The sequence below is a fragment of the Acipenser ruthenus genome, chromosome 3, assembly GCF_902713425.1.
Source record: "Acipenser ruthenus chromosome 3, fAciRut3.2 maternal haplotype, whole genome shotgun sequence".
Classification (NCBI taxonomy): Eukaryota; Metazoa; Chordata; class Actinopteri; order Acipenseriformes; family Acipenseridae; genus Acipenser; species Acipenser ruthenus.
The window spans coordinates 101,240,171-101,265,563 of NC_081191.1; the positions used below are offsets into that span (position 1 = coordinate 101,240,171).

The 25,393-nt window shown below is 36.1% G+C and overlaps 2 protein-coding genes across 14 annotated transcripts in view; one reads left to right on the forward strand and one right to left on the reverse strand.

Annotated features, from left to right (window-relative positions):
- Window positions 1–18,213, forward strand: part of LOC117394806 (dnaJ homolog subfamily C member 1-like) — a 51,164-nt gene extending 32,951 nt beyond the window's left edge. Inside the window, exons 9-12 of the mRNA XM_033993400.3 lie at window positions 12,686–12,805; window positions 15,891–15,939; window positions 16,390–16,862; window positions 18,022–18,213. Of these exons, the coding sequence (XP_033849291.1) occupies window positions 12,686–12,805; window positions 15,891–15,939; window positions 16,390–16,862; window positions 18,022–18,090 (711 nt within the window). The 3' untranslated portion in view covers window positions 18,091–18,213. The remainder of the gene's footprint in view (window positions 1–12,685; window positions 12,806–15,890; window positions 15,940–16,389; window positions 16,863–18,021) is intronic.
- Window positions 18,214–18,431: 218 nt separating this feature from the next.
- The window catches only part of LOC117394870 (protein AF-10-like), a 59,481-nt gene continuing 52,519 nt past the window's right edge, over window positions 18,432–25,393 (reverse strand). For all 13 annotated transcript variants that reach the window (XM_059019893.1, XM_059019900.1, XM_059019927.1 and 10 more), the window contains 2 exons: window positions 23,804–24,010; window positions 18,432–23,281 (listed from right to left, as the gene is read on the reverse strand). In XM_059019893.1, the coding sequence (XP_058875876.1) occupies window positions 23,237–23,281; window positions 23,804–24,010 (252 nt within the window). In that variant the 3' untranslated portion in view covers window positions 18,432–23,236. The remainder of the gene's footprint in view (window positions 23,282–23,803; window positions 24,011–25,393) is intronic.

Below are 25,393 nucleotides of genomic sequence, written 5' to 3' on the forward strand. Positions count from 1 at the left end.
TCAGAGTTTCATATTGTGATACCACTGCCTTTCTCTGTTGGTGTTTGTTGGAAGTCGTGTTTATATTATTTTAGCCCTTCTCCAGCAGTATTTGTTTGCTCTTTTTGCCTGTACAGTATATTTTTATTTTGTTGGTCATATATTTAAATTTAGCCAAATAAGTGAATAGGATGTGCTTGATTTTTTTTTTCTTTGCTTTTCTCCTGCCTTAACAACTTTGCTTAGAAAATATTGTATGCAAAGTATGTTGGTGACGTGGTCTCAATCTAAATGCTATATATTTGTTGTATACAGTGCATTTTTAAAAATATGCTGGCTGCAGTGTGTAACAGTTAAGTATGTTATATAATAAACTATGGGCTTCTGTTTTCTTTTCTCTCTTGGCTATTGGAGAAAATGCGTTTAACAGCCAAATTGGGGTAAAGCCTGTTTAGACTGCACTTGTAGATCTCTTGATCTACCCCTCCTGCTACTCTGCACTGGACTCGCCTGACCTCAGCACCACGTTACTGGATCCTCAGCTAATGCACTATCCTTGCACTATTGCACTACTAATATGTCATTGTAGATATAACTCGTTGTAATCCTAACTTGTTGCTTCCTAGCTCATACTGTATTTTAGTAGTATTATTTGCACTTACTGTAAACTATACTGTATTTAAATATAAATTTTGCATTGTAACCCTGTACAGTACTGCCCTGTAACACCTCTAAGTCACCTTGGATAAAGGAATCTGCCTAATAATAGTAATAAAAAATAATATGAAGCTGTGTCAGTCGGAATTCAATAAGATTCTACTGTTGCTGGGGTCTTAAGGGGACCCCAAGCCCTTTTTTCTGCCGCCCCTTTTTTTTTTTTTTGGCCACTTGTGTGTGTATTGAAAGAATTTTGTTGGAGTAGGGTGGCGAAGTGGATTACATGAAGGATGGGCCTTTAACCAGTTCTGTGCCACTCTCTCTTATTGGGTGAGACCCAAATTACAACACTAATAATATACCACGAATAAGTGTGTCCTAATGACAGTTGATTTAGATTTGAATTCTACTGCCCCCAGCAGTTTTCAGTCGTCTGTGTGGGTCTCTGTTGCGGATACTCAAATACTGTGTGGTTTTATTTTTTAAAAAAGCCTGTTAAGAGGCTTTTCATAAGAGTTCATAAGCTGCTCTTCAGTTCAGTCTGACATAGACATCTGTGACATATTGCACGCTATATAGGCCAATATAAGTAAGAGACAATATCAGCTGGTGAACGGGTCATTTGGGTACAGTTTAATTTTGTATTGCTTGCAGTACAGAGATGTTCACTAGATGGTGCTGGAGCTTACTGGGGAAAAAAAAAAAAATACTAGAACTGATCAGGCCAAAGCACCTTAACACAGATAAGCTGCATTAAACATTAAAACCAAATAACTACAAACATCATATTAATAAGTAAATAAAGTTTGAAGCTACTTTCTTTTAAATTCATCAAACTATTTTATTTGAGTTTTACATGCTGCTTGCATCAACAGTATTGTAGGGATACACTTCCCGTTAAGCAGTGTCTTTTTTTAAGTAGGACTCTGCTTCTTTGTAATAACATGAATTAAGATGTTCAAATATCATAACTTCGACGGAACAAACCATTACTCTAGTAAGCACATGTATTAAGCTTATAATTATAACAGTGAAGTCACATACAATTGCATTCAATTCTTTGAATTCTTTAGCAACCTCACTGACAGCGAGGCTGCCAATCATTAAACACACCTGTCATCATTCTGAGTTATTGCGTCCACCAAATGAGTTCTTTGCCTGAGAAGCAGTGTCATACGTTTTGATTTCAACTTGTATGGCATTACAAATTATAGCCCATTAACGTTATGCAACAGTTATATTCTTATGGTTTAGTATTTTTTACTGTTATGTTTTTTAATGTTTGCTGTCTTTCATTTAAATGGAAAAGACAGACTATTAAGACGTGTCTTTTGAAGATGCACTCATTGATCTTTCAACAAGAACGTTCCATGAGATCGTAAAAGAATGTAAATGGAATGGTCTTCAGTCTGGGGGCAGTCTGATCTCTCTCTGCCCGTTTTGACAGTTCTCTCAAGTCCTATAATTATATGAGCAAGGAGGTTAACATGGGTCCACTGGGTCTAGCACTAACATGTATCAAATGTCTTGGTTCCTGTCAGATCTAACTCTGAAATTCATCAAGGGTTTGGTCAGATTGATTAATGTTTGGTGCTGGGTGATGAAAATGATGAACGTTAAATGTGTTCCCCCCCGGTACTGTAGTAACCTGTAATATTGATGAATGCTTACAGGTGGATCCATTCACTGTGTGTGGTGTGTTTTTTTTTTTTTTTAAATAGTTTAAAATCTAGATCAGGTCAGTCTTATGGAATGTAGGTGGTCTATAGTACTGTAGATCTATCTAAATCACCAGGTAGAAACTATTTCTGTTTATTTGCAGGGAACCTTTAGGATTTCAGGATTTGCTTTTCATTCTGTGTTGTCTATAATGTGTGTGTCATATATATATATGTAGGTTGAAACACAATCATTAACTGAAACAGAAACAGCTGTGTAGGAGGAATAAAACTGGGTGAGGAACAGCCAAACTCAGCTAACAAGGTGAGGTTGCTGAAGACAGTTTACTGTCAAAAGTCATACACCATGGCAAGACTGAGCACAGCAACAAGACACAAGGTATTTATACTGCATCAGCAAGGTCTCTCCCAGGCAGAAATTTCAAGGCAGACAGGGGTTTCCAGATGTGCTGTCCAAGCTCTTTTGAAGAAGCACAAAGAAACGGGCAACGTTGAGGACCGTAGACGCAGTGGTCGGCCAAGGAAACTTACTGCATCAGATGAAAGACACATCATGCTTACTTCCCTTCGCAATCGGAAGATGTCCAGCAGTGCCATCAGCTCAGAATTGGCAGAAAACAGTGGGACCCTGGTACACCCATCTACTGTCCGGAGAAGTCTGGTCAGAAGTGGCCTTCATGGAAGACCTGCGGCCAAAAAGTCATACCTCCGACGTGGAAACAAGGCCAAGCGAATCAACTATGCACGAAAACACAGGAACTGGGGTGCAGAAAAATGGCAGCAGGTGCTCTGGACTGATGAGTCAAAATTTGAAATATTTGGCTGTAGCAGAAGGCAGTTTGTTCGCCGAAGGGCTGGAGAGTGTACACTAATGAGTGTCTGCAGGCAACAGTGAAGCATGGTGGAGGTTCCTTGCAAGTTTGGGGCTGCATTTCTGCAAATGGAGTTGGGGATTTGGTCAGAATTAATGGTCTCCTCAATGCTGAGAAGTACAGGCAGATACTTATCCATCATGCAATACCATCAGGGAGGCATCTGATTGGCCCCAAATTTATTCTGCAGCATGACAACGACCCCAAACATACAGCTAAAGTCATTAAGAACTATCTTCAGCGTAAAGAAGAACAAGGAGTCCTGGAAGTGATGGTATGGCCCCAAAAGAGCCCTGATCTCAACATCATCGAGTCTGTCTGGGATTACATGAAGAGAGATAAGCAACTGAGGGTGCCTAAATCCACAGAAGAACTGTGGTTAGTTCTCCAAGATGTTTGGGCCAACCTACCTGCCGAGTTCCTTCATAAACTGTGTGCAAGTGTACCTAGAAGAATTGATGCTTGATGCTGTTTTGAAGGCAAAGGGTGGTCACACCAAATATGGATTTGATGTAGATTTTTCTTCTGTTCACTCACTTTGCATTTAGTTAATTGATAAATATAATCTATTAACATGTCTATTTTTGAAAACATTCTTACTTTACAGCATTTTTTCACACCTGCCTAAAACTTTTGCACAGTACTGTAATTCAGTTTGATTTTGTAGAAAGCCTATATAATTAACTATAACCTAGCAACCACCAAGGCAACGGACAAGTGCTAAGGCCTCTCAATCGTTTCAGTATAAATGGAAAATAAATAATGTTTAAATAAATAACATTAAAAAAATTCTCATGGTAATAAACGGTTCATTCATACCCTCTCTTCCTGTTGGAGTTCCTAAATATTCTAACACTTTAGTGTAATAACCCACTAGGGGAGCATCAGAGTCAGATTTAAACATCAGAGTGCTTGAACTAACCCCCCCCCCCCCTTCCAGAATGACAGCGTTTTGAGTATGGTGGCTGTCTTTGGAGCTGGAGCAGTGTGTGCTCTGACTGAGACAGTGCCTGGTGTAGTTCACGAGCGTCCCCAGAGAGTGCTCCAGGAGTTTCAGCTAGAGCACCATCTTACGCTCCTAGTCAGTGTTTTATGACGTGATTCTCATTCTCTTTTATTGGATATGATTTTTAGCTGAAGTTATTAAGGAACACAAGTGGTATGTAATATATTGTTTTTGTTCTGTGAGATATATTCAAGAAGTGAGAGTGAGAGATCTTATCCAGCATGCCTTGGCTTCAGATTCTCTTATTTAGATGTCAAAGGCTCTCGGGATTGTTGGACTAAACTTCCATTAACATCAAGCTATATCTGGATATCCGCCTGGCAGCATGTTTTCTGACCAGGGAAATGCATCCATCTGTTTCTTGTACTTTGTTTGTGCATTTCCTCCCAACTGCCAACAGATGATACAGAATTTGTAACTACATATTCTGGCCACCAGTTTACTTTTGCTGTACGTTTTGTTACTATGCGAAGGCAATTCTATTGCATTATTGAAACTATTGTAAATAATCATGTAGTTGAAGATTATTTTTAAATGATTATTTAAAATTGAACAATCCTTGGCATTTCTTTATTGATTCCAAAAACATGAAGAGGGATTCTAGAACTATTTAGGTGCCGAAACAGAAGCCGATTATATTGTCAAAAGGATCTCCTGTCATTGGAGGGTGGGAGATTACATACTTTACCTAAGACAGCAAACACAGACAGCCCTGGAAATCTCTTCATTTCAGTATGTAGTCAACATCTGTAAAACCTCTTTTTGTTTTTTATAAGTTAGTTTGTGGCCATTGTTTCTTGTCTGTTAGCAGTTGTTAACAATGTGTGCATAAGTGCTAATGAGTGAGTGTTTTATTGCTCCTTGTAACGCCACGCCAGTGATTATTGGTTGGTGGTGACCATCTCTTCACTTGAAGAGACTCCCAGGGCTGGTGTGTTCTGCCCAGTCAGACCTTCTCATTAAGTTTCAGTGTGTGATGTGAAGCTCGCCCCACAAAGTTGATCCAGATTAAGACAGCCAGCCATAAAAATGAGCACTGCACACCCACAAACAGGCGTATAAACTGATATATTTTTTTATACAGCTTTGGGTATGCATTTTTCTGTTTTAAATAAGAAGTTTCAATTAGATCTTTTTTAAATTAGTACTGATCAGCATCTGTAAAACCAGGCAATTCTGAAACAAATTTACAAAACTGTAAGCAGTTTAATGTGCATTTCAGCAATGTTGCCCAGTGATTTGGATCTGTGCAGTGCTTGGTTGTAATTATGCTGGTGACCCATAACCAGGGAGCTCTGTTTTGTAGGCCTGGTTTCATTTATTGACTTTACTGCCGGTGCATTTTTATTTTTACATTCTGCTTGCATCTTTCGCTGAGAGGCACAAGTCTTTGTTGTGATTTGTATGGCTTTTTGAGTTGCTCGGGGACTCTGAGTGTGCACCTGTGGGCCCATTTTATAGAGTTACTATAGGCTTTTACCACACCACCTGCTCAACTCCACCTTGGGCTTTCTCACATCTGTGCTGCTTTGAAATATGAGAGGCGCTTTTCTCCAAGCGCCAGATACTATGCTGCTTGTTACTTTAATAGTGCTCCTTAGAATTTTCTGTAAGTTCCTTTTTATAGCCATTACCACTTGTATTGTCAGTGTACTGTAGTGTATAACCTGCCTGTCTGCAGTGAAGTTCAATTTGTGTAACGTACTTGCTTGATTTAAGAGTGTTGTCTATGGCTAGATTGCTGTTTGGAAGATGTCCGGTGCTTTGGTCCAGTTGTTCTACTTGCCTGTTGTTATGTTTGCAGTATTTCAAAAATGTTATATTTTGTTTGGTCATGAAATATGCATCATCATCATTGTCGTGGTTTTTTTTTTTTTTTTTTGGAAATCTTGTATTAAGTAAGCCTTTTTTATTTTATTTACATCCACCAAGTGATGTTAGGCAATTAACCCCGAAACACTGAGAGGAGTGGGTGATGGAGGCCTCGAGGGCAAACAAATGATGCTTACGTGAAGCCACACCTGCCTGTTTTTTGCGTTTTCACATGTCATGTTTTTGAATTTTTTTCCTTTTTTCAATTTCTTTGAAAAATGACTCCCTCAGAATATCTTGAGCCTGTTGTACAAGTAAAGGTTGCAGTACAGTTTAACATCATTTATGTTGAGTGAAGTGATGGTCTAACTTGGTAGGTGTTTTATATAATTGTGTTATGTGATTTGGAAAACATTGCTTTTTCTTTTGTAAATGTATTATTTGTAAGGCACTTGGTTTTATTGTTGAAATATTGGACTGCTTTACAACTTTGCAACATGTCTGTTCTTTTAACATTAATACTTGTCTGTGGTAAGTCCTGTGGATAGGGAGCTCTTACAAGTATGTGATTTTTGTAATATTTGTTGGATGAAGGTATTTGAATACGAAATGTATTTTGCACAATACTTCATTGCACAACAATGCAGTGAAGTTTAAAATTAAATGAAAATGACCAGATGTGCTGAAATGAAAATAAGCAAACACATGTCATCATTTTTAAACCATTTTAAAAATGTTGTATTATATTTGATAATTAACTAGTTTGGTATTGTGAAAATGTCTACAAGTAAAATTCTGTCTTGCAGTATATTACTCAGAAAATACCTAAAGATAATAACATCCCTTGTTGCAATGCTCATTTACAAACTGTATTAAAATAAATCTGTTTAGCATCTATTATCAGTGATCCTGATTAAAAACCCATGTGTTTTGCATTTGCTTGTGGTCCTGCCATCTTTGGTATATTTAAATGGAGAACTCCCTAAGGCAGCAGATTGTCCACTCTCCTCCCTCCCCCCCTCCCCCTCCCCAACACACACATGCACGCACACACACACACGCACTCCCATCCCTGGATTGCACTAGAAGGTGGAGAGGTCACTGGCTCAGACCAGCTTCATCCTGAAACAATATAGCTGTAGCCTATGGGCACTTACTCCATGTAATTCATTGTCCGGGTATAAATTTACAACTGAGACAAGACAACTTAAACGTTCAATTAAGAATACCTAAAGGAATAGCCTAGACTTTTGTGTGTGCGTCTAATCTATAAAACAATTCAGTAAAAATGTTTTTTTTTATATATATTTAAGTGGGTAGTCACTTGTTTATAATTTATGTATTTTTTTTTTTTTATGTCTTGTAAATTTGGGGCATTTAGTTCTGAGTAGTTTGTCCATATACAGCATCCCCCTTACTCTGTTCAGAGAAGTCTAGGTGACCTTTGGAGAATTGCTCTGTGCTTTTGCAACATCAAAAGGCAGCACATCTTATTGAGTACTTTGGTGAATAATTCATGACTCTTTACAGTTTGGCCCTGAGAGCCAATCAAAGTGCAGCTGATTACATGCATATTTACCATGTGGTATTGTGGCTGCCCTTGTCTGTCTCCAGTTAAAATGTGAGCAAATTCCCATTGCCATTTGGCAAGAACAGATCTTAACCCTGTTTTACATAATTAACTGCTAGCCCTGCAGGTGATCTTGTCACTGAATTCCTAAGTGCCCTGTAACAAAATGAATTGCTATTCCTCTACCTAGCATTATTTACAATTCAAGTATTTCTATGAATTAAAAAAAAAAAAAAAATACCCCTTTTCAGACCTTTTTTTAGACTGCATTATGATCTTATATAACATTGAGATAAACAAACAAAGTTTTACATTGATCTAAACATAAAAATAAAAAGGATTTGAGACTTATGTAGAACTAGCAAATATATTCATGGAAAGTATTTAGCAATGCAGAATATCTTGCAGCAGTGAAGCAAAAATGAACAGTAACTACTTTCACAGTTATTATAATGAAGGTTTAGAAACCGTAATCTAGGTTCTTCATTTAGAAACAAATAAACCTCAATATCAATTTTTATATTGCATCTCACAGCACAAAGAAAACCTCAAACACAATGCAGCTCCATCTAGTAGGCTGATCCGAAGAGAATTGCACCATCAAAAATAATTGGCTGCCACGGACAGAAGCTGCTTAATGTGTTATAATGAGATTTAGAAAGAAATGTTCTTTTACAAAGATTAGGGTCGTGCTCAGATATAGGTAACCTTCAATACAAGTTCTGCTTTGTGATGTGGATGAAGAGTTTAGTGCTAAATTTCAAGACTTGTCTTGAAATGAAAACAACATAAATAAACAGTGTAATAGCTAATCCTGGGATGTTTTCATTTACTATCTGAATACAGCATAATACTAAGATTCAAGTAAGGGGTAAACAACGATAAGTGTTGAATCGTGTTTTACCAAACAACTAAATATACTAAAGAAATGCAAAAGCTGTGTTTAAATGTAAGGACTGTGTGATTTGATGGAGATTTACGAAGCGATGATGAGATTGCTGTTCCTGAACCTGTCCAGAAAATGTGCAATACAAATGAATGTACAGAACAGAAATCGCAAGCCCCTTCCTAATTGATACATTTGAAGTGTGTAATACTATCATTAACTAATTGTTGAAGTGATTGTTGCGTAATAAAATGGTATTCGCTTTTCTGTTGAATTGTTCCAACTGTGTTTTCGTTAACGAATCAACAGTTGTCTGTGGTTTCGTAGCACAACTGTGGATTTGTTAAACAACAATAGATCTGCCCGCAGTCTCTTTCTCTTCAAAGCCAGTAGAATTAATCAATCACAAGATCAAAGGGTTACGCCACCAGAAATGTTTAAATTATATTGAAATTGCGTACTTTTGAGTCTTGTTTATTTAGTGGTGTTTTTCAGTTCTGAAGACTTAATGTGTTTTAAAGAAACACAAACTAGGTTTCCAGTCTTCAGATCCAGTATATTGGGCATTTCTTCACTAACAAATTAAAATATACTTTTATATAATTTCCCAGAATTCTGCCTCCAGTCACCCAATCAAATGTGATTCCTGTCCCTAGTGCACTCCACATCACCACTAAGAGCACCAATTGTAACTCTACATTCAAACATGACCTATAACAGTATGCTAATAGTGGAGAAATGCTTCAGAGGGTAAAGAATACCCCACCCTGTGCCAGAATTAATTTTATTATTATTTATTTCTTAGCAGACGCCCTTATCCAGGGCGACTTACAATTGTTACAAGATATCACATTATACATTATTTCACATTATACAGATGTCACATTATTTTTACATACAATTACCCATTTATACAGTTGGGTTTTTACTGGAGCAATCTAGGTAAAGTACCTTGCTCAAGGGTACAACAGCAGTGTCCCCCACTGGGGATTGAACCCACAACCCTCCGGTCAAGAGTTCAGAGCCCTAACCACTACTCCACACTGCTGCTAATTTTGTTGCCAAAAAATTTAAATGCATTTCAATAAATATACAAGGTTTCTACACTGTAAAATGTGTAAGAGTAAATAAATACATTGTGTACCATTATCAAGGCATGCCAGACCAACTACATTAAACAATTGCTGATCAGTACAGTACTACAATCCCTAGGAACGAAAAACAGCATTTCTGAAGTATCATAAGCTGAGCTGCAACCTTGGCATCATATTGCAATATCAATGGGTTCCAGTATTATTTCACTTCACTGATTCTACATAGTTGGTTTTAATTGGTTATGGGTATGAGTGGTGGTACTGCTGCTGATAGTAAAACACAGGAGCTTTTACTCCACATAGTAAGCTGCCGCTGATGGAGAACTGGAATATGCTTGCCTATATCACACGCACAGCTAAGATCAAAACTTCCATTTTCTGAAAGTATTACATTTATCATAAAATATCAATACTAGTATATGTGTGTGTGTGTGTGTGTGTGTGTGTGTGTATGTGTATATATATATATATATATATATATATATATATATATATATATAATATATATATTTTTGGCCCCTTATTTCAGTAATAGTGGACACATGGTTTCCAGTGACAGAAGTGTCTGCTTGTGCATTCATCTGGCACTCTAAGCTACAGTTGGCTCCAGATTAAAGCGAGGAGAATGCGTTCACACCATGAACACCCTCCAGGCTTATGCTGGAGCTCTGCCGCCGCCTCTTCGCTGAATCCAAAACCACAATTAACCACTGATGAGAAATTCCACCTTGCATTGCGACTGCCATTAGGATGGCTAACAAGTGGATGATCTGAAACCCACACTGCCTCTCGCATGCTGGAACTGGAAACACGGCGGCTTTATCATAAATGCTGCTGTAAGCTAATTCATTGTTAAATCCGTGCCATTTATGGTTTTGTATTTTAATTTGAAAAGGCAGCATTTATTAATTTAATGGAGAGGATTAATGTGAAGCTGGGTTCTGTTATAATACAAAGACTGATTTCAATATTCAGAGCTTTGGAGGGTTTTTTTTGTTTGTTTAATCCTTTTGTGGTTTAAAAAAAATAACAATTACAAAATACAACCTGCAAGATCATTGTTGCCGTAAAATTAAATTTCTGGAAAATTTTGAAAGGTACCCTTTTATCCCACCAAATTCTTTTTTCTAGATTTGTCAAAGCATCAGTTGTATGCTACATTTATTCAATCATGAATCCCCAGATAGTGCTTAGTGAATGCATGTTATTTTCCAGACAGAATGCCTAATTTATTCATAATGAATTTTACAATGAAAAAGAAAATCTTACTAGATATATTGAACATTTTCTTTAGTGTTCATACTGTATGGATTGTTGTAGACATGTTTTCCTTCTATATTGTTGTGAGAATGCCTTTGTTACCAATTCATCTGATCCATACTTTTTAAAAGTCTAGTTACATTTAAAAATAAGAACATCTTCTATCTTTAACAGACCGCTAGAGCAGAGCAAGGGCATGTTGTTTTATACCCTCTTACTGCTGCCAGTGGTTATTTGAGGCTTGGAGGATCACAACATATTTTGTTATGCTAATAACATTTTTATAGAAAACATCTACAGCTAAGATCAAAACTTCCATTTTCTGAAAGTATTATATTTATCATAAAATATCAATACCAGTGTTTGGGTAAAGAAAGATTCAGCCAGATATTTAGTTGTGAAATTCTGAACCTTTATCTACACCATTTTAAATAGCTGCAGGACAGAACTCTGAATAAAAGTAGCCTGCATAGCGAGTGGTTGCGCCTGTGGAGAACACCTTTAACAGGGCTAGTACGCTCTGATTATGAGTGAAGCTGCCATTTGGACATGGTGAAAGGCGCACACTCAAGCCATTGATTAGGGGAGACAGTGTAAGAAGTCAGGAAGGGCCTTGCTAAGCTTGCAGTGCGGCAGGCGGATGACCGCGTGGTCTGAGCACAGCGGGAGAATGACAGGGAGGATTAGTGTCAGCGAGGAGCTTTGAGTAAGTGTGGAGATGGGCCCTGGGGTCGCTCACCTCTGTGGCTGTCGTTCTGTACTGAGAGCTGCGATGCAGGGCTGTGCGTTATCTAAGGTGGTGGCCATTTCAATTGACATCTGTACCGCTTCATGGGAACATCGCTAAATCATTTCTTTCTGTGCTTTTTTTTGTTTTTGTAACTTTTTATTTTTTTATTTTTTATTTTATTAAATCATTTTAAAATACTTAAGTGTCAGTAATTGATTTTAAGATCTTAAAGTAGTAACTTAAAAATGATCATAGTGAATAATGCAGTTGACTGCCCTATCAGGAAACTGTTAAAGGACAATCAAGCAAAGTCATTAGCACTAAAGGTAATATTGTGAAGTCTAATGAATTGCATCTTGGCTACAGGCTAATCGCAATTCTCAAATAGTGTATTCATTTATATAATTATCCTAATTCTAATATACAACAAAATACAGTGATTGTATAGCAGGAAAGCTAACTCTAAACAGCAGGATTATAAAAACTATTTGTGTGTAAAGGTTCAGCATGAAAGAGAACAGCTTTTGTTGAAAACTAAAGTACAATTGAAAGTAATTATCCTGACAATACAAATAGACTAATACCTAATAACATGTCTAATTGTTATCTGAAAGAAATTAGGAACAAACAACAATTACTCGTTCTTCACAATTAAGCAAAAACAAAACAACAGAAATAATGTAAATGTATGAATGAATACAAAATGGAAGATGTTGGATACATTACGCAGAAAAGATTTGGCAGGTTCTTATTTATGAAGCTCTCCACCTTTCAGGACTGTCGTGCTATTTCTGCTGAGATATTTTATCAGAAACTCCCAAGCATACAGTATGTGCGCAGTCCTTCTGTTACACTGGCAATTAAGAATCATTTGCCCCTTAAACTTTGCAAAAATAAACAGACATCCATTTGGATAATTTGGTGTTCAAATCTTGAATGTTGTTATTAGTGTTCAGCATTTTCATTCTGTTTTGCGTTAATATTTTCATGTATGTCTCATGCATTTTTTTTTCAAGAAAATAAAACAATTGCCATTAATCAACGTTAAAAATAACAAATACATTTAACAAAGCCCAATAATTGTGTGAAAGTGCGATATTTCAATAATTGTTGAGAATTTTTCCCCCTATGTTGTTGCAGGCACTTGAATGGACAGAAGAGGACCTCAGTCAGCTGACAAGAAGTATGGTTAAGTTCCCAGGGGGGACCCCGGGTCGATGGGAAAAGATTGCTCACGATTTGGGTCGATCAGTGGCAGATGTGAGTTCACCCGGATTTGCATTGTATAACGAACAAGACCAGCAGTGTAAAGAGAACGTAGTTGGGGCACAAGACTGGGAAAGAATAATACACGCATGTATATGAAAGAAAAGGCTACAATGCTTTCAAGACCTGGAAGTGAACCATTAACTAGCTAAGCAAGAAGCAGATGTGAGAGGGTTCCTACTTCAGCAAATAACAGCTGTAACTGATCAGCTGTATAGGGGATTCTGGAGCTGGGAGAATTGTGCTACTGTAACGTGAGCACGGGAAGACCACGCCACAGTTTGAGTTTGTGAAAGGGAACCCTTTTTGAGCAGTGAAAGAGCATTTGCCACATCAGTCCATGTAGGAGTTGGAGTTTACACATTTAAAGATTTCTGGTGTCTACATACTGTTGCTTACAGGAGAGCCTGGTCTGTTGGATGAAGCAGGTGGTTTCCACTAATTAAGAAATTTGACCCAGGTATTTTAAATAGCTCATAGCTCAGCCAGTGCTACAAAGTAAATGTTACCTTGAACAAGCTGACTTTGCTTTCCTTAGCAAACACACCTTCCATATTCAGTTGGACGTTATGAAATAGACATTGTAAAAGACACTTACTCGGTAAAGTCTCACCCCATTTCAAAACAATATATTACTTTTCTTTTTGGAAAAATAAGCAACTTGACCAAAGACAAACTAGTGAAGGATTTATTTTTCATGAATTTTCCTTAGAATTAAGAATAAACAGCAAGATATGGTAAAGTTACTTTGGATAAAGGCATCTGCTAAATAAACAAATAATAAATACTCTACATACAGACAATGACTCCAAACTAGTGGTTAACGTTTTTCCCCTGCTTTTAGGGGACAGCTATTGTACAAGCTCCCCAACCCCCAACATCAAATACTACATCTTCTATGGCTGAAGTATTATCTGAGAAGAAGAAACAGAAGCCCTAACCTTGGCTCACCAGTAGTTAGTGCTGATGACAAGGTAAAAGCACAAGTTTATTTGTAGTTTCAGAGATGGCAGTCATTTCCTGATTCACTGGGCCTTGCTGCTGGCGTGCAGGATGAATTGAATCATTCGGATTGTTTACATCAGGTATTCTGGGAGAAGGAAAGGCAGTGTCAGTTTACTTTAATCAAAGTTCCTGCTGGCTGACCTGCTTACTTGCACCTGGCCTCTCTCTTAGCCTTCCCACATCTGTTCTTTTGACCCATTTTCCTTGCTGCATTCGTAGCTTCAGGCCTAGTTCTCGTTCCACTCCTTTGCAGCTTGGAGCCCAGTGTGCACGATTGACAAACATCTGACCTGTTGATTTTCTTCAGGAAACAGTCATGAATTGAAGCTGTCTGGGCACTGTGGCAAAGCATGCATTGCTGTTGTCTTTCATCCCATGGATCAGGCTTGGAGTCCCATAGACTGACACTCTATCTAGCCTAATTAGGCTATTGGAGTATGACAAGTCACATATAGTCTAGTGGGATGCAGACACAATTCTGTTTCCATTTTGTAGGTTACAGTAAGTTGCACAGGAACATATGTCTATCAAAATAGTTCCTACGTGTATCTCTGATGCATAATAACAATTACTATAACTAATGTGCTTGCAAAAGCGCTTGCTTTAAAATAACTTATTTTGCAAGATTCTGTTTGTGATTTTATATCATTAAATCTATTCAAACTATCAGTTATTTATTTTTATTTATGTTTTTATATTTATTTTTCAGCAAAAAGTGTCCTTTGGATAAATGCAATAAACAAGAGACTGTAAAAAATTAAATAAACTGTTCAGCTGAAAAACGTAAAATGTATTTAACTAAAATAGTGTCTGGCATAATGTGACATTATGAACTGTAGTTTTGCTAAATTAGACAGACAGCGCTCAGATTACGTATTTGTTAAGTAACATTACTCTTGCAATCATAAGGATGTAAACCGATTCTCCCTTTCCTCTGCACTTTTTAAATCCCAAGTATACCAACCCTGATAACAGACTGATAGGGGATTTGCTGTCTGCATGGAAAAAATGGGGCTCAGGTAGGAAACAAAACAGCCGCCAGGCAGGGAGGGTCAGACAGACCTTTGTAATTAGTGTGGTGCCCGACGCTGGGCTGCAGAAAAGAGGAGCCCACTTAGATAAGAGGTCCTGTCTTTCTGTAGAAACACAAGGAAATGATTAACTGGTTTTGAATCTTACAGGCTGGCTATTATAGGTTTCTGCCTATTTAATCAGCATGCAGGGACAAAAAAACACAAAGGGAGGTTCCCAGTGTCTCGCTCCTGGAAGGTAGCAGCTGCTACTTTTAGTAAATGAAGTTTGAGGAATAAACGTCTGTGCTGTGGTGGTGTGTCTGTTCTGTTAATTAACATTAATGTTATCAAAGAGGTCTGACTCTGTTTTTAAGCTGTAAGCAGATTTTTCATTCACATTGCTGTTTCCTCTGTGTCTCTCTAAATAGCTATACAAAATGTGCACAGTATAGCTAAATAATTGTAGTTTTATTTTTATATATATATATATATATATATATATATATATATATATATATATTTTTTTTTTTATATATATAAAAATAAAATGTAAGCTTATCATAAAAGCAGTGAGTGGTATACTTTAAAATAGTACATTTCTGATTAAACTTTTCATGAAGTTCTTTACATAAAACTCAAGTCAGTGCTTTTTCCAGTGAACAATAAGGAAACAGAAAATGTCTGGGATATAAAACCCTCAGATTTGAATCCTAACATGCCATTGATTAACTTTAATGGGTTAAGTCCAGCCTGGAACAAAGGCTTGGTTGTAGCGTTGATCCTCCCTGTTATGTGAAGGGGTTTTGTTGAAAAGCATGCTTTAAATCAGTATTGTGGTTAATTTGTGTAACGTGCTTGTCGGAGATGTTTAGAAGATGCAGTTTTTGCAGTAATCATTACGTATGCATTTTTTAAAAAAGCGCATCACAAAAAAATTGTACAAATACATGATTGTTATTTACCTTGAAGTATTTGTACTTGGGTTATGCCTCGATATTTTGTATTTGAAACCTGTACTGTGCAAACTTGATTTTTGATTTGCAAATCTGATTTTCATATAGGTAACTTCCAAAGTCAAGCAACTCAAAGACTGCGTTGCCAGCACTTCAGGTACGTAATTTGTGACTCCTTTAGATAAACATAGCTGTAAAATAACAGTATGATTTAATCAGCTTTCCATATATTTTTTACTGTGTATACAATAGGTGTTTATGTAGTAATAACCAGGTAAATGGTAGTTCCTGATTTATAGCACCATACTTAACTAGAAATAATTGTGCAACCTATATGACAAAATACAATTTTGCTCAATTGGCGGAATTGTTCATTGTTGTCTGTGTGCTTTGACAATAATTTAATAAAATAAAGGTGTTTGGTGCTGGTAGATTCTAGGGCCCCTGCAAAGTGAAACGCTTTCTGGTAGGACCCTGTTCAAAGCCTAGACATACCTACAAAAATGACCAACCTACATTTAAGGATTTTTATATCTTTTAATATTTAATATCTTTTTTGGGAATACATATTCTCTTATGCTTCATTGATTGTATAACTTATTTTTAGGGACAGTTCGGTTCTCTGAACTAAAATCCACTGCCCAAACCACTAAGGGATTCAAAGGAGGAGCAGCAGGTTTACCAGACGACATTATCACAAAGCGGGAGGAGGAGGAGGAGACTGATAACCCTGCTCAGGATCCAGTGACACGCAGAGATACTGGAGAAAACCAGACCGATGTTGCAGGAACAGAGACCAGACATCGCAAGAGAAAAGCAGCAAAGGCCCCAGAAATAACTGTCATGATCAAAGATGACTCTGAGGAAAAGCAAAAAGGGAGACGGCAGAGGGACTTTGATAGCAAGGTGCTGGATGGTGACAGCAGTGAGGAAAAAAAAGGGAAAGATGGAGGTGAACCTGCAGAGGAGGTGTGGACTCAAAACCAGCAGAAACTTCTTGAACTGGCCCTGCAGCAGTATCCAAAGGGGACCGCAGAGCGATGGGACAAGATAGCCAAATGTGTTCCAGGAAAATCGAAAGTATGTGTGTGTCTCTCTCTCTCTCTCTATATATCTATCTATCTCTATCTATATATATATATATATCTATATATATATCTATATATATCTATCTATATATCTCTATATATAGATATATCTCTATATATAGATATATCTCTATATCTATCTATCTATCTAGATATCTCTCTCTCTCTCTCTCTCTCTCTCTCATATATATATATATATATATATCTATATATCTATATATCTATATATCTATATATCTATATATCTATATATCTATATATATATATATATATATATATATATATATCTATATATCTATATATCTATATATCTATATCTATATATCTATATCTATATCTATATCTATATATCTATATCTATATCTATATATATATATCTATATATATATATCTATATATATATATCTATATAATAAAATTTCCCCCTCTGGTTATGTATATTCAGAGTTTTAATCAGCATAAGGATGCCTTATCTTCCCTTACTTGATGTATTTCATATACTCTAGTTAAGGTGACATGTATTAAATATGCATGCCACTTTAGTGTCAGAAATGACAAATAAGCAAACCTTCTGTGCTGGTCTTGAAGATCTCTGATAATATATTAAACTAGTCTAGACATGAGGTGCAATCGATAGAGGGGGGTTGGTGGGACGTATTGAGATTTATTGGTGGTTAATTTTAATTGCAGGGTGTATGTGTCCCACTTACTGTTTATAACAGTGATTCTTGCTCTCGATGCATTTTAAACTTTCTAGGAATAACAACCACAAATTGAAAACACTGGTTCCCTTTGTGAGGAAGAATGTGTGTTTAAGATATAGTGGAGATGGTTCACTTTCTACTGCACAATAGTTGGAATTACCAAGTTTATTTTTTGTAATGACTATAATGACAATGTTTGAAAGTTATGGACAAATAATCTGTGTTTGTCAAACTTGCCTAACCCAAGGTGGTGGAGTTTAAACTGCAGTAAATGTGTTAACAGGGAATAAGATTTAATTTTAATTATACTAGCATGACTGAATTATTTCAAACACTTGACAAGGTATGGTCTGGGCATATTTAACCTTCTTAAATGTGATTGTTTTTGTTATAAAACACAGCATTTTTGTAAGATAACTGAATACATTTATTTGTTTCCTTTTGCAGGAAGAGTCCATGATGCGATATAAGCTACTGGCAGAATTGGTACAAAAGAGGAAACAGGCCATGAGCTGATCTGAAACATGCAATGCCAGGACTCTTGTTTTAAAGTGTCAAGCCTTTTAATTCTCTCTTTTTTATAGGTCACATGCCTTAGTTGAACACCAATAAACATGACACATTTTACTTTAACATCTACTTAAGTGTGAAACTGTATTTTTGTAAGGGAATACTTTTTTTTTTTTTTTTTTTTTTTTAAATTGGCATACAGATGTAATTCCTTTTTTTGCTGATTTGTGTTAACTAAAAATTAGCAAAATTAACAAATTGAGCCCAAACACAAGAATTATAAAATGTGTCAATTATTATTATATGTAATAAGAATGTACTTTAAAATGTATTCTATGCGAAATAGGTTTACATGAGAAAGAAACATCTCTTTTATTGGTTACCTGAATTACTTAATTTCATGCTGAACTTATCACACTTTCACAGCAGTCTTTCTTACAAAATAAGAATACAGGCTTTCATGAACATGACATAGCATCAATTTTAAGCATACATTTTATTGTATAATTACATCAAAAAAAACAACCAAAAAAACAAAACCAAGAAATAAAACTAGATGATCAACCCATTTTCTTTTTCCCAGATGACTTTTTCCCTTCAGATTACAAGTATGCATTACAATCCTTTCTTGGGCTCAGCGCTGGTAGATCTCCTAACTGACAGGATGGCTATGTTTACAATGACTTTTGACACCCAGAGAACATTCTTTTTCTAATTATAGCCTTTCTTTGAAAATTGAGTTGATATGGAGTTAAGAATTGAAAATCTTTTCCCAGACACATTTTGTTTTGACATGAAGTTCATACAGTGAAGCTATTGATAGTGCCTTACAAAGTCCCTGTACACACCCTTTTAAATCCAATGCACATTTAATTTATAGTTTAGTGCCATTGATGCATGAGATCAGAAAGATTAGCATAGACCCTCCTTAAATACCATAAAATGACACCACTGGTGTGGCATGTAGAACTTTGTTGTAAACCCATGTCAAATCAAAAAAGAACACGGTCAAATAATAAATATTACTCCTATCATAGTGTGCTTCCTGCTTTTGTTATAAACATAGCCAATATCACCTTTTTAACTATGCTTTCTTGATCTTCCAAGTACAACATACAGCCACAAAACATCAGCACTGCCTGCCCCCATTTTTTTTCTTGACATTACAGCAGTGCCAGGTTTTTGGTTTTATGTTAAGTCTTTTGGATTCTGAACATACACTTTCCTGTTCAGAAGTCATAATCCTGAATTCACACGTTTGAGAAAAGCCTTTACATAAACTTGAGAGGGGAGGACAGGAAAAGTACACATTTATTAACTTCTCCAAGTTAAAATAAAGCAAATAAACTTAGTTTAATCCCAATGTGTTGCCATATTTGTGCTACTCTGCTCATGCAGTTGGGATGTGTAATACTTTCTTTATTACTGAAGAGATACTGGATTCTGCTACTAGCTTAGCCTGATAATTACTAAATACCCATCAGGTACTTTCCATGACCTCATCCAGCCTTAATTGGGTAGTAGGAACATGAACCAATGAGAAATCAGAGGCAACATGCTGGGTTATGCAATTCTGGGCAGAATTCAACTTCTAGTCAGCTGTAATGTTCTGGGACAATGTTCTATTGCAGTAAATATAACTGCTGCAACATGCTTGCTTTCAGAAACTAGCTCTCTTGAGTTTTTGTAAACTCTTAACTATTGTGGCTGATGTGTCATGCAGAAATTAACAAGTACCTTTGTACTTCCTGAATTTGACCACATTGTATCGAAGCATAATTCAAATCTTAATGTTTTGATTTGAGAGCCACACATTGCTACACATAGCACATTCAGATATACTAATACAGGATCACAACATATTACAATACTTTAAAAAACACAAGTGTGTACGCATCAGCACCATTTTTTTTCCAAGTACAATATGCAGAATCTCATTTAATTACAGCGCAAGGGTAGAGGTAGACATGTTTGTAGTTATACAGATGATTAAGCACAAGACAGAACTAATACAAACAGGAAATTTTTTTTTTTTTTTTTTTTTTTTTAATTTATCCCAAGAAACATTGCCTTAGGCTGTACACAAAAAAATGCAGGATTTAACAAACCAGCAACAGCTGCCTCTACAAACTTGTTTAAAGAGAATTTTATACAAAGATAACTTTTTTTTACAACTATTGTGAAAAGATTTTTTTTTAAATTACATTTTGTATAAAGATTGATAACAGAAATCTGTGGGGCAAAATGAATACAAAATAAACTAACTACACTGCATTTGTGTTTCTAGAAAATGGTGCTGCATATATAAAAATAAATTAATACTTTGTCTCCAATCACTAGACAACTGTGTGTGGTACAAATATTACAAAGCAAATCTTGAGGTTATTTTAAGAATTCTTCAACATCCAAGAAGAATCACATACAACATATATTTACAAAAACGAGGTACAAACTGTGCAATTCAAACCTTTTAAAGATTTGTTTTTTCCAATATGCTCGTCTAGCTCTGTACACAGTGCTATATATGTGTGTATGTATGTATATATATATATATATATATATATATATATATATACACACATACATACACACACACATACATATACATTGGGTAGTTTTCATAAGAAGCTACAACTTTACACAGTTTTGTAGTTACTTTCCTGGGAAATGCATTTAATCATTGTTATTAATTAATACTTTGTTTTTATATTCCATGTTACAATTTAGGGATCCTAAGCTTTTTTTTTGCAAGCAAAACATCCAGTAAAAATGACCTTTATTTTCAAGAATTATACATTATATATTTTTATATATATACAGTCACACCCTACGCTTATTAAAGACAAGCATTTAGTAAACTAACCCCTTTTTAATAAAATAAAATGCAAAATATATGATTCCTAGCACTAACAAATAATATTTAACAAAAAACGCATTTCATTGTAAGTATTTGCTCATGACAAAAGTATGCTTTAGTATTTTGTGTGTCCTCCTTTTTCTTTTATTAAGGCTTTCATACATTAATGATAATTCTTAACCAGTATGTTACATCTTGTTGGTGAAATCTGGGCCCGTTCCATCTTGCATATTTCCTTCTGCTCACAGATTGGATACACAATGGATGGCTACAGCTTTTTTCAGATCAGCCCAAAGCATTTCTATTGGATGGTATCTGCTGATTGCGAAGGCCATTCCAGAAGTTTTATCTTAGTTTTTTTTTCAAGAATTCCAGAGTTGACTTAGCCGTATGCTTTGGGTCGTTGTCATGTTGGAAGATAAACAAACAGTCTGCCAATCAGCCTACGAGCAGATGGTATCATTGTACTTTGTAGAATGTTTTCATACATGGTTGCATTCATTCGACTTTCAATCACATTAATGTCTCCAGTCCCTGAACTGCTAAAGCACCCGCATATCAAGATCGAACCACCTCCATGTTTGACTGTTGGTACAAGTTGTTCTTCATTGAAGGCTTTCCCTTTTTTCCAAACATACTGTGGTCCATTTTGGGGGGGAAAAGTTATATTTTAGTCTTATCGGACCAGAGAATTCTGTTGAAGAATGCATTAGTTTCCTGTTCCTAACTCTTGGCAAATTTTAGACGGTTTGTTTTATAAATTCTCTTTAAAAGTGGTTTGCAGCGAGGTCTACGTGTGTACAACTCTTCTGTGTTCAGGTGCCTTTGTACAGTTCTTTCATGCACTATTATGCCCGATGCTTCCAAGTCTTTCTTTAAGTCCTTGACTGTTCTTGGATTTTTTATTAGCTGCTCGGACAATTCTCCTACTTGATGTACCTGTAATTTTCTTTGGACGCCCACTTCTTTCAAGCGTTTCAGTTGAATTTGTTCTGTGGTACTTCTTGATTAATGCTCCGATTGTGGATTGTGGTATTCCGTATTTCTTTGATACTGCTCTGTAGCTATTTCCTTTGTTGTAGTTTGCTACGAGGGCTCTTCTCAAACGGGAATCCAACTCCTTTGTCCTGACCGTCATCTGCTGTGTTGCCAAAACCTTCAACATATGCGAGAAATAATTACCTCTTTTAAGGCTATTTACTTTATAATGCAGCTTGATTACTGTGCAATGGTTTCCAATCAATGAGTGTATTTTATAAGGAGTTCTATTACTTTTGTACAGACTTTTAAACAAAAAGGTACCAATACTTTTGTCATGAACAAATGTGAAATTGCTTAAGTCTTTCAGAAAGATTGTTTGTTGAACTACCAGAAATTGTGTATTTGGGTCTTTGTCATATTAAATTAGTGGCTAATGTTCAAATGCATGTATTTAACTTTTTTTTTTTTATCTTATATTAAAGTGTAGGGTGCCAATACTTTTTTGTGACTGTATATAAATAATAATAATAATAATAATAATAATAATATTCTGCCCTCTCAGGAACAATAGTGAGGATCCAGATTGAGTTATTTCACTTTGACAGGTTATAATTAAATATGTTGCCTGAGCTACACAGAGTAAAATGAAACTATTAAAAAAAAAAAGGCTGCTGGTATACTGTTAAAAAATTTCTGCCACTTTGACAGGAATTGTGATCAAGTGCATGCTCAGCTGTTTGGGACAATGGACTTAGCAACAAGCACTGGTTTAGGCGGACAATCACCAGTACTCTCAAAAGGAAGCTTCCTCTATGACAGACACATCCATTTCTTCCATATTTGATCTAATTCCACCAGCAGGCAGTATAAAAAGCTCAGAATCCTACATCCAATCATATCAAGAGTGGTCCAAAGAAATATACAATTACAGCATACAGGAAACTTTACCACATGTACTGAAAGTTTAAACCAACATAGAAAGTTAGCTACTACAGTATTCCAAAATCACAACACCCCAAACCCATTTTTTTCCTCTGATTTTGTATTACCTGAAACCCCTAAAAAGAAGAAAGCTGATAGAAATGGTTTGTACAAAGTGAAGTTCATATTTGTTTTCTGCAGTCCCTGAAGTCCATAAGTGATTAGCTCCAATTTAGTGCAACAAAATGACATCCATTTGTAAGTCCAATGCCTTCAAGAAATGTCATGTGAAGCCTGACCTGTTCATAAAAATCACCACCACGTAGAAAAATAGATCAACAATTATATGGTTTGTGAAGTGCTAGACAATTGCAGGCACCTTAGAATCATCGGTCAACTGTTCTCTTGTACAACAGGTCCAGTTTTCTCGGTTAATCTCTACAAAGAAAAAAACAAAAAACAAAACATCGTAACATCTATACATTATAACAGAGAGTATAAAAAAGACAGAGAGGCTGGATAGAAGTAAGTTGATAATAATATCACCCACTGTTGGTGTTACAGTCGCAGACAACAGTATTGGCACCCTACGCTTATACCTTAATTCAAGATTACAGATTAAGGACAAGCATTTGGTAAACTTGAACCACTTTTTAATAAAACAAAAATAAATGCACAATTTGTAGTAATTTAACAAATAATGTTCATCAAAAAACAACTTATTTAATTTAATGTTGACAAAAAGTAATGGCATCCCTGCTTTTGGAATGAAAAAATATAATAAAATTAAAATGTTTTAACAAAACACTGTTGGTGCCTGTGTGTTTAGACCAATATTATAGACAACATTGTATCTCAGTTAAAAATGTCATGTAAAATATCACATTTTATTTTTCTTTTACTTATGATTAGCAGTTTTTAACTTCCATAAAAGAAAACCGTCTGATGTGCAGGACTTACTGTAACTTTCTGCACAGAAGGGTCCCCATGCATGGCCAGGAAAGGGTTGGTACTGATGCTGTGTTGTGTGGGAGCCTGGGTGCTTGTCAGCAGGCTGTTCATAGGAATCTGTGCAGCTGCTGAGAGCTGAAGCTGTTGCAGTTCTTGCTGCTGGTGGTGCTGATGCTGCTGATGCATTAACTGATACAGTAGAGCCTGTTGCTGCTCCTTTGAAAAATCAATAGTAAAAAATACAGTCAGTATCAGCCACTAAATAGATTGTTTGTCTCCAAAGCCCCTTTCACACAGACGAGTTATGACGGCTCAGAACCGGCACTGATGCAGTGTGAATTGCCTATACCGTCACAGAGCCGTCATATTTTAAGACTGAACCACCTTACGAGGTGTTTCAGAGACGGGACTGAAGCGTCTTAACCCCTGTGTGAAAGGCTATGCCGGCACTGAAGCGCTATAGTGGCCGTGGATTGAAAGTCAACATCCCACGTGACTGTATACAGGGCGTCGTCAGTGTTGCGCACTTTCATTTTTTTTCAAATACAATGGCTGATCAAGAACGAGATATCGTAAATGGAGAAGTTAAGGAATTTTTAACTTTACAATAGTGGCAGCTACTAAACAGATGCGGCACTTTGAACTGTGCAGTAGAATTTGGGGGAAAGACCCTGTGCAAATCCACTTAATGTGATCGTGGGACTTCGACAATGCAGAGGAAACTCAAAGCGAGCAACAGACACAACAGGCTGTTAAATTATATACATATACATATACATATACATATACATATACATATACACACACACAAAGTATATACAGTGTATATATATACACACACACATACACAATATATATATATATATATATATATATATATATATATATATATATATATATATATATATATATATATATATACACACACACACTACCGGTCAAAAGTTTTAGAACACCCCCATTTTTCCAGTTTTTATTGAAATTTAAGCAGTTCAAGTCCAGTGAATAACCTGAAATGGTACAAAGGTAAGCGGTAAACGGCCAGAGGTTAAAAAAAAAAAGTTTAGGTTACCAAAAACTGAAAAATAATGTACATTTCAGAGTTATACAAAAAGGCCTTTTTCAGGGAACAAGTAATGGGTTAACAACTTACAGCTGTTCTGCAGCAATGGAAGTAAATTAAGCCTTGAAAGTTGATGCTAACAATTCCTACAGGTGTCCCAACTTTTGTTGATTACTTACAAACCCTCTGTCTGTATAAAAGCAGTGTTGGAACAGACTGTGTTACTACACCCTCTTAAGCATTATTTGGACAGTACTGCAGAAAGTAGTATATTGCTCTCATAATGGCGAGAAAAAGGCAATTAATAAAGGAAGACAGACAGACCATTATAACCCTTAAAAGTGTAGGTCTTTCCTTTAGAGAAATTGCAAAGAAAGCCAAGGTGTCAGTGAGTACAGTTTCCTACACCATCAAAAGGCACTTGGAAACTGGAGGAAACTCTGACAGGAAGAGGTCTGGCAGACCCAAAGCCACAACAGAATCAGAAGACAAGTTTCTGAGAGTCAACAGCTTGCGTGATAGGCAGCTCACAGGAC